The sequence below is a fragment of the Sphaerodactylus townsendi genome, linkage group LG05, assembly GCF_021028975.2.
Source record: "Sphaerodactylus townsendi isolate TG3544 linkage group LG05, MPM_Stown_v2.3, whole genome shotgun sequence".
NCBI lineage: Eukaryota > Metazoa > Chordata > Lepidosauria > Squamata > Sphaerodactylidae > Sphaerodactylus > Sphaerodactylus townsendi.
In genome coordinates, this window is record NC_059429.1 from 139344665 (window position 1) to 139357850 (window position 13186).

General features: G+C 56.3%; 1 protein-coding gene across 1 annotated transcript in view; it reads left to right on the forward strand.

Moving 5' to 3' along the window:
* The window catches only part of STAG3 (stromal antigen 3), a 44230-nt gene that overhangs the window by 29495 nt on the left and 1549 nt on the right, over nt 1-13186 (forward strand). The window contains exons 15-29 of the mRNA XM_048496726.1: nt 524-613; nt 723-923; nt 1704-1774; nt 1998-2085; nt 2381-2476; nt 2548-2640; nt 4022-4196; nt 4302-4429; nt 4680-4781; nt 7680-7825; nt 7957-8085; nt 9946-10121; nt 10276-10426; nt 10715-10807; nt 12475-12533. Coding sequence (XP_048352683.1) covers nt 524-613; nt 723-923; nt 1704-1774; nt 1998-2085; nt 2381-2476; nt 2548-2640; nt 4022-4196; nt 4302-4429; nt 4680-4781; nt 7680-7825; nt 7957-8085; nt 9946-10121; nt 10276-10426; nt 10715-10807; nt 12475-12532 — 1797 coding nt within the window. The 3' untranslated portion in view covers nt 12533. The remainder of the gene's footprint in view (nt 1-523; nt 614-722; nt 924-1703; nt 1775-1997; nt 2086-2380; nt 2477-2547; nt 2641-4021; nt 4197-4301; nt 4430-4679; nt 4782-7679; nt 7826-7956; nt 8086-9945; nt 10122-10275; nt 10427-10714; nt 10808-12474; nt 12534-13186) is intronic.

Genomic DNA, 13186 nt, shown 5'->3' on the forward strand with positions numbered 1-13186 from the left:
AACATGGACAATATACCACACTAAACTTTCCCTTCTCACTTAGACACAATGTGAAACAGACTTTTCTCGGTGATACACCTCTGAAGATGCCAGCTACAGATGCAGGCGAAATGTTAGGAACAAAATCCACCAGACCACGGCCACACAGCCCGGAAAACCCACCAGAACCAGTTGAATCCGGCCGTGAAAGCCTTCAACAACACATTGTTCAGATCTCATTGAGTTCTGGTGCGTTCACTGGTGCTGCTCCTCCCAATTGGGTGCCATCTGCAGATGTAGTGAGCAGGGCTTCCACCTCCCTCAACCAGGTAATTTATAAAAATATTGAAAAGTCCTGGGCCCAGATCCGAACCACTGGACACCTCCCTCCAATCAGACGACTGCTTTTCGGGTGAGCTCCTCCCACCAGCTCCCTGCCCATCTCGCCTAGAGTCGGTTCAGCATTCCTGCGTTCGGTTTCTGCCCGTTGCTGGCTGTGGGTGGCAGCCGCTGAGAGTCTCTCCCGTCTGTTCCCTCCTGGCAGTTCTCTGCTGATGTGGAGAAGGTGGTGCCTTTGCTGGAGGCCCCGCGCTACTTTGACCTGCGGCTGTACAGCACTGGCCGCCTGGAGAAGGTAAGGGTGGGGATGGGTGCCTGTTCGCTTTCCCTGGCCCTCTGAGGGAGTCTCCCCAGCCGTGCCCTCTGACGGTGCCGCTTGTCTCCCTCTCTCCCGGCCCCTGAAGTATCTGGAGCTGCTGGTGGCCCAGCTCTGGGGTGTGGTTGAAAAGCACACGGGCAAGGAAGTGCTGGAGGCGGCTGCCAGGACCCTGTCTGCTCTTTGCCATCCGGAATTTGCCTTTCACACGCGGGTGGATTCTGCCCGCAGCCGCTTCGTGGACTACCTTGCTGACAAATTCCAGCATGAGCTTACTGAGCTGCTCCAGGTATTAAGAGCTGTTCATGAGTGGCACTTGAGGGTTCTGGGTGGATCTGGGGGCGGGGGGGCTGTTCCCATTTCTGTGTGCAAGAACAAAGATCCCACGGGGCCATTACCAAGGGGCACTGAAGAAGGACAAGAGTCGGGGCTTTACAACGCCGGGAAAGTGCGGATGTACTTGGGAGAACGTGGTTGGTGAGTGAAGTGGCTGGTAGTGGCTTGGACCCAGGCCATTCCCGCTGCTGGGAGGCATTTCTGTCCGTGGAGGCCAACCTTTCCAACTCCCCCCCTCCCCTGCAAGCTGAGTGCCTCCCCGGCAATATTTCGGGGGGTGGTTTGGGCTGCAGTGAGGAGACGGGGAGAGCAGTGTTTTGCAGCAGGCAACGGTTTCCATCTGCAGACATCCTCAATTCAGTCACCGAGTACAGTATCCTTGCCTTGCGCTTTTCTTTAGACTGAGGATGGCTGAAGAGCTTCTGCTAATAGGACATTTAAACTGTGAAAGGCACTGTCCGTGGGCGTGGCAGTGGAGGTGGTGGCTAATGTGGACAGTTCTTAAAAGGCCGTGAAGACTCGGGTTCTTTAATGGCTGCTGGGCAGGGATTGCTCAAGGGAACTTCCCTGTCGGGCAGAGGCAGCTCCAGGGAACGCCTTGGACTTCCTGACCTCCTTATGGGTGCTCCGGGGTTGCTGGACTTGAGGGGCCCCCAGTGCTCTGACCCAGCAGGGGGTGCTGCCCTCTGTCTCCACCCGCATCCCTGCCTGACGCCCACCTCTTCCTATTCAGGCCTCGCTTGTGGAGGAAGACGATACCTACAGTCTGGCTGCCACTCTTAAGCGCATCGCTGCCTTCCACAAGTGAGTCTGAGATGGGGAAGGTGAGCTCAGAGACCACCACCGACCCACAGGTGGTGCGGTTCTGGGTGCGGTCGTGCATCCCAGTTCTGACCCATAAACTCTCCATTCTGGGCTGGCTGCTTGCACATACACACCGCAGGAATTCAGGCCTCTCCGCCAGTTTTGGGTGGGCTGAAAGGAACGTGTTGCCCCTCTGGTGACTGCCCTCTGCTGTTGCACGCAGCTCTCACGACCTGACGCCATGGGGCTTCTTTGAGCCCTCCGCCCGCCTCCTACGCCACGCAGTGGACACAGGCGAGGTCCCCAGACAGGTACGGGGGTGTTGAGAGGAGGAGTGCGGTTTGGACCTGGGGACAGTTCTGATGGGCTCCTTGGTGTGGTGGTTCTGTTGCGTGATTGCGGTGCCTGAAGGTCTCCCTGTTGCTGTGCTGGACAGTCTTGCAGCTGCAGAGCAGGCGCTATGCTCTCTCTCCCCCCACCCCCCAAGCCCCCTTCCTCGGGCATCCCGTGGGGCTCCTGGAGAGGAGGGCCTTCTCCCCCTGCCTGACCTTGATATGGGGACGGGGGAGAGATCTGTTTCCGTGTCCTCCTGTATCTTTGCTGCAGGTGGTTCTTCCGGCCATGGCCTGCTCACACTTCTCGCTCCTCTGGGAACTGGCCCACTTGCCCCATCTGGCCTCTTCTGGGCCTCATCCCAGCCAGGTAAGCAGCGCTCTGGGGCCTCTGGGCGCCTCCCCTTTGGGCCCGATCCTCACTCCGGCCACCCTCTGCAGGCACAGGTGCTTACCCTGAAGGAGAAAGTGGCGTCGTTTTGCTCCCTCTGCCAAAGCTGCCTTGCGGACAACGATCCCAGCATCCAGGAGCAGGTGAGGCCTCGTTGGCCCGCTTTGTGAATCTGCGTCACGGGGGGAGCTTTCACAGGAGGTCGTCTCCAGCATTCCTTCCCCGCAGGGATGCCTCCTGGCTCCTTTTGGGGCGGGGCAGCTCCCCCAGCAACCAGGCAGCAGTGCCGCGAGGCTTTGAAGACCGGCCAGCCTGATGTGGCTCAATCACAAGCCAGGGGAGGGAGGCACGGTTGTGTGACGACCTCCTCCGCAGGAAGGTGCCCGTGGCCCCCTCGCTTCCCCTCTTCAGGAGGCAACGGAAGGGGGCTTTATTTAGGACTGCACTGAATTAAATAAGTCCTGCGTTGAGCTTTCAAATAATAACCATTTTACAGTTATTACATAACCTATGTGAAGTACTTTATTAACATTGTCAGCTGCCTTGAATTCTGTAAGGAAAAAAAGCATCCAAGAAATATTGTAAACAATGATGATCATATACATTGAAAACAGAGAGGGCTGGTGGGAATGAAAACCACCGTGCTGAGCAGTCTCAGTGATTGCTGTACAGAGCTCACAAAATACTGAGCGTTGGCACCTGACCTGTCCCAGGGCAGCCTATCACAGTGGTCCATGCAACAGCCACCTGTAGGCTGGACAGCCGCAACTCTCGCTGTGCAGGGCTGCCTTTGGGCTTATTCCAGCTGGCATGGAGTGCGGCACAGAGGCTCCTTCCGGGGGCCCTCGTGGCAGGCACATGTTCAGCTGGTACCTGGCACGGGCTCTGGACCCAGCTCTTCTTCTGAGGACTCCTCACAGTCCTGAGGCTGATCCGTGACACACCAACTGTGGTTTGGCCTGCCCCTCCCGCACACCTGTGGCCGAGACCACATTTGTTCCTGAGAGACGCTCTGGCTTTGTTTCTCTTTGCTCTAACACAGCTGTGGTGACACATCAGGGAGCTCTTGGTGATTCAAGGCAGATGCATGACTGGGTATTAACAGCCAGCAGGGGGAGGCCCTGAGCAGGAGCGAAAGGCTTGGCATCATGCAGAGGAGCCCAGGAGTTGGGGGGGGAGGGGGGGGGGCTCCCTGGAAAAGGCTTGAGCAAGAAGCAGGGGCATCCTAGGCAAAGAGACTGGGGATCCCTGTGTGGGGTGGGCAGGCCCCTCTGGCTTTCAGCTGGGCTGGTTCCTCGAAGACCTTGGATCTCACCTCCCTTGTGCTTCTCTTCACAGTGATCCCTGTGAGCCAGTTTACACTGGGAAAGGTTTGTGGCCCCAGGCGAGTGGGGTGGCTGAGCCTAGGTGTGAGCCTGGGCGCCCTCAGTCCTAGTGCAGTCCTCCCTTCCCCTCGCTGCCGCAGTGTCTGGTTGTTGATGCGTTCCTCTGCCTCCCCCGTGGGGCGCTCCCCTCTGGTTCCAGGCCTTTGTGCTGCTGAGCGACCTGCTCCTGGTCTTCGGCCCGCAGCTGACGCGAGGGGGGGAGGGCCAGGAGGCGCTGCAGCCCTTGGTGTATCAGGCGGAGGCTGCTCTGCAGTCCCAACTGGCCGGCTTCCTTGTGGACCACGTCTTCAGCCACCCCCTGGCTTCCGAGATGGGTGGGTATCACCCTGGGGGTGGGGGGTGGCCATGGGTGGTGGGGCTGCCTGGGGGAGGAGGCTACTGGGAGGGCAGGCCTGACCTTCCCTGGCCTTTTGCCTCAGGGGACGAGGAGCTCCAGATTGAGCAGCTGCACCAGCGCCGCCGCCTCCTGGCCGGGTTCTGCAAACTCATTGTCTATGGAGTGGTGGAGCTCAGCGCCGCATCGGACGTCTTCAAGCACTACTCCAGGGTCTGTGCGGGGCAGAGGAGCCTGGCGGTGGCGGCGGCGGCCGTGCTCCAGTGGCTGGGGGAGGGGAGCTCGGCAGGCGCCCTTGTGGGAGGTGGGAGCAGCTTAGGAAGCCCCCTCAGTGGGGCACCTCCTGCCTGGCCAGCACTATGGATGGATCGGCTTTGGTGTCCACCGTCACCCCGGATGGGCGTGGGGTTTGCATTCAGCAGCGCCCCTTCCGGGCCCTTCTCATTGTTCTGTCGCCCACCAGTTCTACGGTGACTACGGAGACATCATCAAGGAGATGCTGAATCGGGCCCGTCAGATTGACCGGACCGAGTGGGCCCACACGCTGCTTCTCAGCCTGCAGCAGGTACCGGCGAAGAGTGGAGGCAGGCCAGGGAGGCGCCGGGGGGGGGGGGGGGGGGGGGCTAAAATCAGCCCTGTGAAAATGAGTGCTGGGCCTTAGAGAGGCAGGTAAAGTCATGCTTGGTGTGGAGGAAATGGGATGGAGCCGTGTTCCCTCTCCCAGAATATTAGAAGAAGAAGAGGAGGAGGAGTTTGGATTCATGCTCTGGCTTCCTCTCCTGTAAGGAGGCTCCAGGTGGCTGACAAGCTCTTTTCCCTTCCTTTCCCCGCAACAGAGGCCTTGTGAGGTAGGTGGGGCTGAGAGAGTCCCAAAGAACTGTGACTAGCCCAAGGTCACCCAGCAGGAATATAGGAGTGCAGAAACACATCTGGTATACCAGATAAGCCTCAGCCACTCAGGTGGAGGAGGAGTGGTGATCAAACCCAGTTTTCCAGATTAGAATCTACCTGCTCTTAACCACGACACTTAAGCCTGGCTCTCCCTGGGTGCACCCAGTAAAGCTGATAGGCAGTAAAATCTGGGAGAGTTAAAAAGAAGCGCTTCTTTGCAGTCTACAGTAATTGTGAGTTGCAAAAGGGCTTAGGTGACTTTAAAAGGGAATTAGACAAATTCATCAAAGAAGATGGGTGTACCAAAAGTTATGAGGGATGCTTGTGTGGAACATCTGTGTTCAGTGATAGTCTACCTCAGTAGCAGTGGTTGGAGGCAATGGCGGAAGAGCATAGTCTTCACATGTGGGGGCGCTGAGAGTGCTAAACAGGGCCTTGATGGCTGCTAGAACGGAGCTCTCCTGGGAGGCAGAAGTGGCTCTCTTCCACTCTGGGCACCAAGCTCCCCTTCCTGCTCCCTCGCTCTGCTGGGAGGGGACACAGATGATGATGAAGAAGAAGACTTTATTTACAGTCAATGACCAAATAGGGACACAGATGGGGGACCACTGTTGTCCCTGCTGGTGGGACCAGCCCTCCCCAGTGCCTTCTCCTTCCTTTGCCAAGGGCAGCTCATTTAGTGAATGTCTAAGCTATTTTCCTGTGCAGGAATTCTCAAGGTAGCTTTATAATTGTAACGGGTTGTTACTCTGGTCATCAGTCAAGACTCAGGAAGGTTTCAAGAGCTGTATTGGAACCGTGTCATCCCAAGGCACAGGTGGCCGAAACTGAAGTTTGACTGGCCTTGGCATATACCTGGCAGTTACAGAAAGGTTCAGCCCATGATCCCCTTGCATTCCCATGATGTCAGCATTTGAAAGGACGGTGGGAATAGCGGCGTTGTTTGGGACAGGCAGTTCACTCCCTCGAAGAAGGCGGATAAGAATGAACGGGAATTTCTGCTGACCAGGTTTGCACAAGCAGGGGGAGGCCTCCTGAGCCTGGGGCGATGACAATGGCAAGGACATCTGTGGCCTTGGAGTGGACGTGCTGGCTGCCAGGCCAGGAATGGCGCAGGCCTGACCATAGGTTTATTTATTTTGAAGTCTACAAAATTATGCATGGGGTAGAAAATGTTGACAGAGAGAAATTTTTCTCTCTTTCCCCCAATACTAGAACCAGGGGACATTCATTGAAAATGCTGGGGGGAAGAATTAGGACTAATAAAAGGAAACACTTCTTCACGCAACGTGTGATTGGTGTTTGGAATATGCTGCCACAGGAGGTGGTGATGGCCACTAACCTGGATAGCTTTCAAAGGGGCTTGGACAGATTTATGGAGGAGAAGTCGATCTATGGCTACCAATCTTGATCCTCCTTGATCACAAGAGTTACCGCAAATGCCTTTAACAGACCAGGGTGATGGGAACCCAACAACGTTTCCAAGAAGGCCATTGCGTTCACATCCTACATGTGAGCTCCCAAAGGCACCTGGTGGGCCACTGCGAGTAGCAGAGAGCTGGACTAGATGGACTCTGGTCTGATCCAGCTGGCTTGTTCTTATGTTCTTATGTTCTTATGATGCTTACACTGCACTGTATTGTCGAAGGCTTTCGCAGCCTTTCACATGTAACGCACTCCTCTCTGTGAGACACCTCTGAAGATGCCAGCCACAGATGCAGGCAAAACGTTAGGAAAAAGATCTACCAGACCACGGCCACACAGCCTGGGAAACCCACAACAGCACTTATACTGCACTGCTCTTCCCAGCAAGGACCCAAAGCAACTCACAACTTTCTCCCTGCCTCCAGTTCACTGTTACTTTTTATAAATAATAAACATGACATGTTAATGCAGATCACGGTATTACCGCAGTACGAGCACAGCGCATTTTTCTGGGCCAGCCCCTTATGACATAGTCCTGTTTCCTTCATGAAAATGCTCTCCTGAGAAATTGGGTTTTATGTAGTTTGTAACTTTCCTGGGAGCCTTCGTGACCTCCTTGGGCCGGCCGTTTCTCAGGGTGGGGGCCCAGTTCAGAGAAAGCAGATGGGTGGCTGCTGATCTTGCCCAGTTGCACGGCGGCTCTTGCAGAAGGCCCTGCTGAGACAAGCGTGTTGGGAGGTGGTTGGAGGTGCTCTTGTGGAAGTGAGTGTCCAAGTTCATGAAGGCCAGTGCCCTTGACTGATGGGCAGCCAGTGGAGTGCCTGCAGAACGTGTGTGCGTGCTCCAACCAGCTCCTGAGAATCACTGAGCTATTGGTGTTTTGCACCAGCTGACGTCTCCAAATTGAGGGAGGCCCATGTAGATGGTGTTACTGTGATTGCCTTCCTGCCTGCCTGCCTGCCTGCCAGCCAGCCAGCCGGGAGGGAGGGAGGGAGGGAGGGAACGAAGGAAGGAAGGAAGGAAGGAAGGAAGGAAGGAAGGAAGGAAGGAAGGAAGGAAGGAAGGAAGGAGGCAGAGTAACTTTCTGCCAAGCTGTTCAGTGCTGCTCAGAAGGACCATTCCCAGCTAGCCCAACGTTCCTTTCTAGTTGCTGACGCAGCTGCTTCTGGAGCAGGGGCCGGCAGGCATGGAGTCCAGCGCCTTCCTCGAGATCCGAGACCTGGCCCGGCGATTCTCGCTGCTGTTTGGGCTGCATCGGCTGCAGAACCGCTCGGCCCTTGTCAAGCTGCACAAGTGAGGCTGCTGCCTTCTCCTGAAGGGGGGTGGGGGAGGGTGGCCTGGCGCCAGGGAGGCGGTTTCCGGGGAGAGACGGAGCAGTTCTACAGCTGGGTAATGCCGTGCTTGGCGGTCTCTTCCTTATGCAGGGATGGGATCAGGTTTGCTTTCCAGGCCCCCGCATCTCCCAGTTCCAAGCTGGGACTCGTCCACTTGCCATTCCTGGAGCTGCTGAGTGAGTTTTCCCCACGGCTGCTGAATCCGGACAAAGCCTTCCTGTGAGTGTCCTGACGGCGACGGCACTTTGAGCTTAGCCGTGCGGGGCTCTGCCTTTTGAAGTCTGGTGGGTTGGTGGGGTCAATTGATCGGTTGGGCTGCTTGAATTCCGTGGGTTTTTTGGTTTTCCTTTTAAATCTTTTTGGGATAGCTTCAGGGTGGGTGGAATGAGAGGGAGTGGGTTGGCTGGTGGGTGGGTGGCAGGTGGACATACGAGGGACACCTAGGCAGGATTTGGTGGTAGGAATTGAGCCAGTGAGATTCTGCAGGGATTGATGTTCAGGCCCTCTTAAATTGTGTGGCACCGGAGATCGGCTGCAAAATGCCCAAGTTCGGTGGATGTTACCCAGTTGTTGAGAATGGTGAGAGCAGAAGCTGATGGGGGGGGGGGGGGCTCCAAAAGGATCCCTTCAAAGTGGATAAGTGGACAACAGAGTGGCAAATAATGGTACATAAGTGCAAAACGATGCACACAGAATTGCCACACATGTTGTGTCTGTGGGCCCTCAAGGCACAACTCACTCGTGGGAGCCTCGCGGGGCTCCTCAGGTGCAGGGGACACGCCGAGATGGTTCTCCATTGCTGGCCTCTGTGTAGCAACCCAGGAGTTCCTCGGTGGCCTCCCATCCCAGGCTGACCCCGCTGAGATCTGGCCAGGCTGGGCTCCCCTGGGCATCCAGGTCAATGCAAACGGCAACATCCTGACTCTAAAAATCTGCTGATGGGATGTGGGCCAGATCGGCCAGAAGAGATGTCGCGGTTCTCTCTGTCCCATCCCAGGTCAGAGCAGCTGTGGAGCTGCCTGGAACAGATGGGGTTAATTGGATGGAGCATCCATGCTGGTGTCTGGAAATGAAACATGTCAGTCACCCAGGAAAGGTGTTTTTTCTCCTCCCTGTGGCTGTTTGTGCCTCATGCCTTCCTTTTTTGTGCATTTCCTACTACCTGGGAACGATGCTGGGCATTCCAGATGTGCACCTTGGGAGACAAGAGTCCTGTACCACATACCCTATCGTCTGAACTTCAGGCCTCCTGTGTATGTGTGTGTGTGTGGGGGGAGGTTGACTCTCTTGAGTTGCAGTTGGGAAGGGGTGTCACTGACTGTGGCCAGAGTCGGCACTTTGGGCTATGCTGGGGATGCTGCCTCAACCGAAAGCCCAGGCTGGAGCCCCCCTGTCTTGCAGGGCCTGTTGAACTGGACTGCGTCCCGCAGGGCCCTGGTCTCAGCTGACAGAGGCCCACCCTGACTCTCTTGGGGCTAGGGGCCACAAAGGTTGCTTCTGGCAGAATGGGGGGAATATGGAGAGAGGCAGTCCTGTAGGCACAGCGGTCCCAAACTGCTCAAGGCCTTACAGGTTAAAACCTAAACCTTGAACATGACCCAGAATTCAACCAGTAGGCAGTGCAGGTGGAGAAGCGCAGGATAAATATGTGCTCTGACTGGGGTCCCTTCTGGACCGGTTGTAGCTTCCGGAGTCGGCCTGCGAGCTCCCGCAGTCCAGCCTGGAGGTGACTGTTATGTGCATCATTGTCACCAGGTCTGGCCAAAGAGGTAGGGAGCCAACAGGCTAGCCTGGGAAAGGGGGAGAAAGCCCACCATCTGGACCTCTGTTGACAGGGAGGACACCAGGATCACGCCCAGCTTTTGACAGGAGTGGCAGGTGTATTTTCAGCAGCTGGCCCCCCCCCCCCCCCATAGCCCAGCCGTGGAACCTCCGTCTTTGATGGATTCAATGTAATGTTAATTTTGTTTCTGCATAGATTTTCTGTACTGCCAGAGTCACAGCAAAAGGGTGGCCTCTGAATGAAACAAGCAGGCCAGGTGCCCTCTTCCTGATCACGTGTGCCTCCTCCCCAAGCAGCCTGTCCTATTTAAGGACCGTGAGCCACGCCCACGCCAGCCATCGAGGGGAGCTCAGCTGGGCATCCGTCGCCGTGTATCAGCACTCTCTCAGCCCCCAACCGGACGCAGCCTCCCAGCCCGGCTCAGCCGCCAAGAAGAGACGTGGATCAGCTGCCAAGAGGAGGCGCCTGGACGGTGAGGAGGGCTGGAGGAATCGGGCCTGGGCAACGAGTGAGGGGTGCCAGTCGCCAGCACGGCAGCCAGGAGTCCGGCCTGAGGGCTGCTCTGTCTTGGGGGGGGGTGGGGGGCGGGGCAGAATAACGGCCGCTGCTTCGGTCTCTTTTGCCAGAGTCACCCGAACTGGGCAGTTCCAGCCTCCCTTCCGGCAGCCGCTTGCAGACCCCTCTGCTGACCTCCACAGCTCTGAAGGGGAAGCAGCTGCTCCTCACGGGTCCGGCGGAATCTGTGGAGTCCAGCTCTGAGTCGGAGTTTGTGCAGAGGTGAGGCGTGGGTGGAGGGCAGTAGCCCAGGCGGCTTCCAGGTGGCCCTTTGCGGGGGCTAGCAAGGCCGATCTGGGAGGCAAGGGGCTCCTCCAGGACCCTCTAGGAGCAGACGGGACCCCAGGGATGCTGCCGGTGCCTTTGGGATGTTTTTTGGGGGAGGTGGCAGTAGACGAAAACGACACAGGGTGGTTCCCCTCCCACCAGTGGTGGCCAGAAGCAAACAGGTCCTGTGAGAGGCTGCTTCGCGAGAGAGTCTCCACCTGCTTCTCTCCGTGTCCTTTGCAGCCAGCCAGCCCTGGGCTCCCAGTCTTCCCTCCGCGAAGCCCTTCTGAGCCAGAGGCAGCCGGAGGAGAGCGGCCTGGGCAGAAGGCTGGATCGGTAAGGGTGGCTGGCGTTATGTTTTTATTTGCTTGCAGAATTCCTGATTCGTGTGTCTGCCCAAGCAGGGCCACTAAGATGGCTGAGAGTTTAAAGCAGATAGTTCTAAAACGATCATGAACCCCATGTAAAATAAGGGCATTTTAATGTTCTTAATTGTTGTACTTATTTGAATGTTTTATGTGCGTCGCCTTGAGAACCCGATTGGGTGGAAAGGCAGTGTAATTTGTAAAAAAATAAATCACATTGTAATATTCCTGATCCCAGATGACTGAGGACTCTGCCCACATCTCGGAGAGGATCCATGCTGCTGCTGCTGGGAGTTACACCCACCTCTCGCGCAGCCTAGGAATGCTCTCTTTGGTCCATCCCATAGATTGGCTCTAGATCTGGCTTCTGCAGTGTTCTTTGCCTTTGGAGCCAGAACAGCTGGGCCAGGTGCAGAACCATCCTTCTGTCTGAAAAAGCCCTCTTTCTTTTGTCGCAAGAGAAGGGACTCTTAGAGAAAAGAATCAGGACTGCCCAAGATGCTGGTAATACAATGTCACATAGTTTTGGCAGAGGGAACTGTATGTTTTCTTCAATTAAGAAGAGAAACAACAAGGAAGTAAACAAGGAGTGCCAGCATGGTGTAGCAGTTAAGACCAGTAGAGCCTGTTCTGGAGAACTGGATTTGATTCCCCACATGTAGCCTGGGCCAGTCCCAGTTCTCTCAGAACTCTCTCAGCCCCACTGACCTCACAAGGTGTCTGTTGTGGGGAGAGGAAGGGAAAGGAGTCTGCAGGCTGCCTTACGGTTGAGAAAAAATCCAAATTCTCCTTCTGATGAGTCTAGGGTCAGGCGTCACATCTGAGTTGGCCTCCAAGCTTCCCTGGGGTGAACGGCCCTCCGGGCTCCATCAGATTGCTGCCAGACTGACATGAGGAATGATCATGCCCAGTTGTCCCTCCCCCCCACCCCCCATGACCGAAAACTGCCTGGAGCTGAGCTGCCCACGGGCCTGTGCTGCAAAGAAGGACGGACGTGTCTGGGTCTGCCCAGAGTCCCCGGCTGTGGCCTGAGCAGTAAGAAGACGAAGAGTTTGGATTTATATCCCCCCTTTCTTTACTGCAAGGAGACTCAAAGGGGCCGACAAACTCCTTTCCCTTCCCCCCTCACAACAAACACCCTGTGAGGTGGGTAAGGCTGAGAGAGCTCCAAAGAACTGTGACTAGCCTAAGGTCACCCAGCTGGCGTGTGTGTAAGTGCACAGGCTAATCTGGTTCACTAGATAAGCCTCCACAGCTCAAGTGGCAGAATGGGGGAATCAAACCCGGTTCCTCCAGATTAGAGTGCACCTGCTCTTAGCCACTCCGCCACTGCATAGGATGTGAAAATGACCAGGGAGAACTCTGGAGGGGTATTGGTTGGTTGCCCTTTTCTTCTCGGAGTACTAGGAGGGAACGTAGCAGAAGGCCCAATCCTGGAGTTTGCTGCGTCTGAAGATGGTGTCTGGGAAGGGAGGGGCAGGGGAGAACTTGCAGCACTGGAGAACATCTAGCCTGAGGCCTGGTTGTGACTGCCGATGAGGGACCCATGTGGGTTGTGGAGGCCAGGGCGTCCTGCTCCCCCTTCCTTGCCTCTGATGCCAGAGGGCTGAAACCGGTTTGTTCTGCTCATGCCTTCAGGCTGCTTCTGATGGAGGAGGAAGAGGAGGAGGAAGAGTCTAGTGAGGAGGCCGAGTAGGGTAAGGATGAAGCCTAACACGCCGCTTTAGTCCTGGGGGGGGGGGGAGTGCAGACCGGCTAAGCCCCCTTTCTTGCCAGCTGCAGAGTATTCTGCCCCCCATCAGCTTTCTGATGCTAATGCCCCCCATCAGCTAATGATGCTAATGCACATAGAACATCTGCCATCCGGAGCACCTCCCCCCCCCCCCCCCGTGGCCTCCTGGTCGGTCCTCACAGCCACCTGAGGAGGGGGGGCAGCACTTTCTTCATGTCTTGCCTGGGGCTGCCCAGGAGAGCTGTGATCCCCGGGCGACTTCCCCACTCCTTTCCTGAGGACGTGGCGACTTGTCTGGGTTAGCTTTTCAACCTCTGCCTGGCAGACTCTTTCACACAGTCTGAAGTGCCGCCAGGTACGAGGGTGGAAAAGCTCCGTTACAGACAAAATGCTTGTGGACGTAGACAGGGGAAAATGGCGCATGGCTTTTTAAAAAGGGGGAGTCCTTCTCCCTGCCGCTCACCCTTTTCAAGTTCCTGGAGAGAATTCAGAGGCCCGCTGGATCATGTGGATGGGGCAGTGGATTAAATCTGATAAAGAAAGAAGTGCTGTGCAACTTCCCAAAAGCTTTTGCCAAACGCACCATTCAAAAGCTCTTGCAAGGCGGGCAGGGGGCTA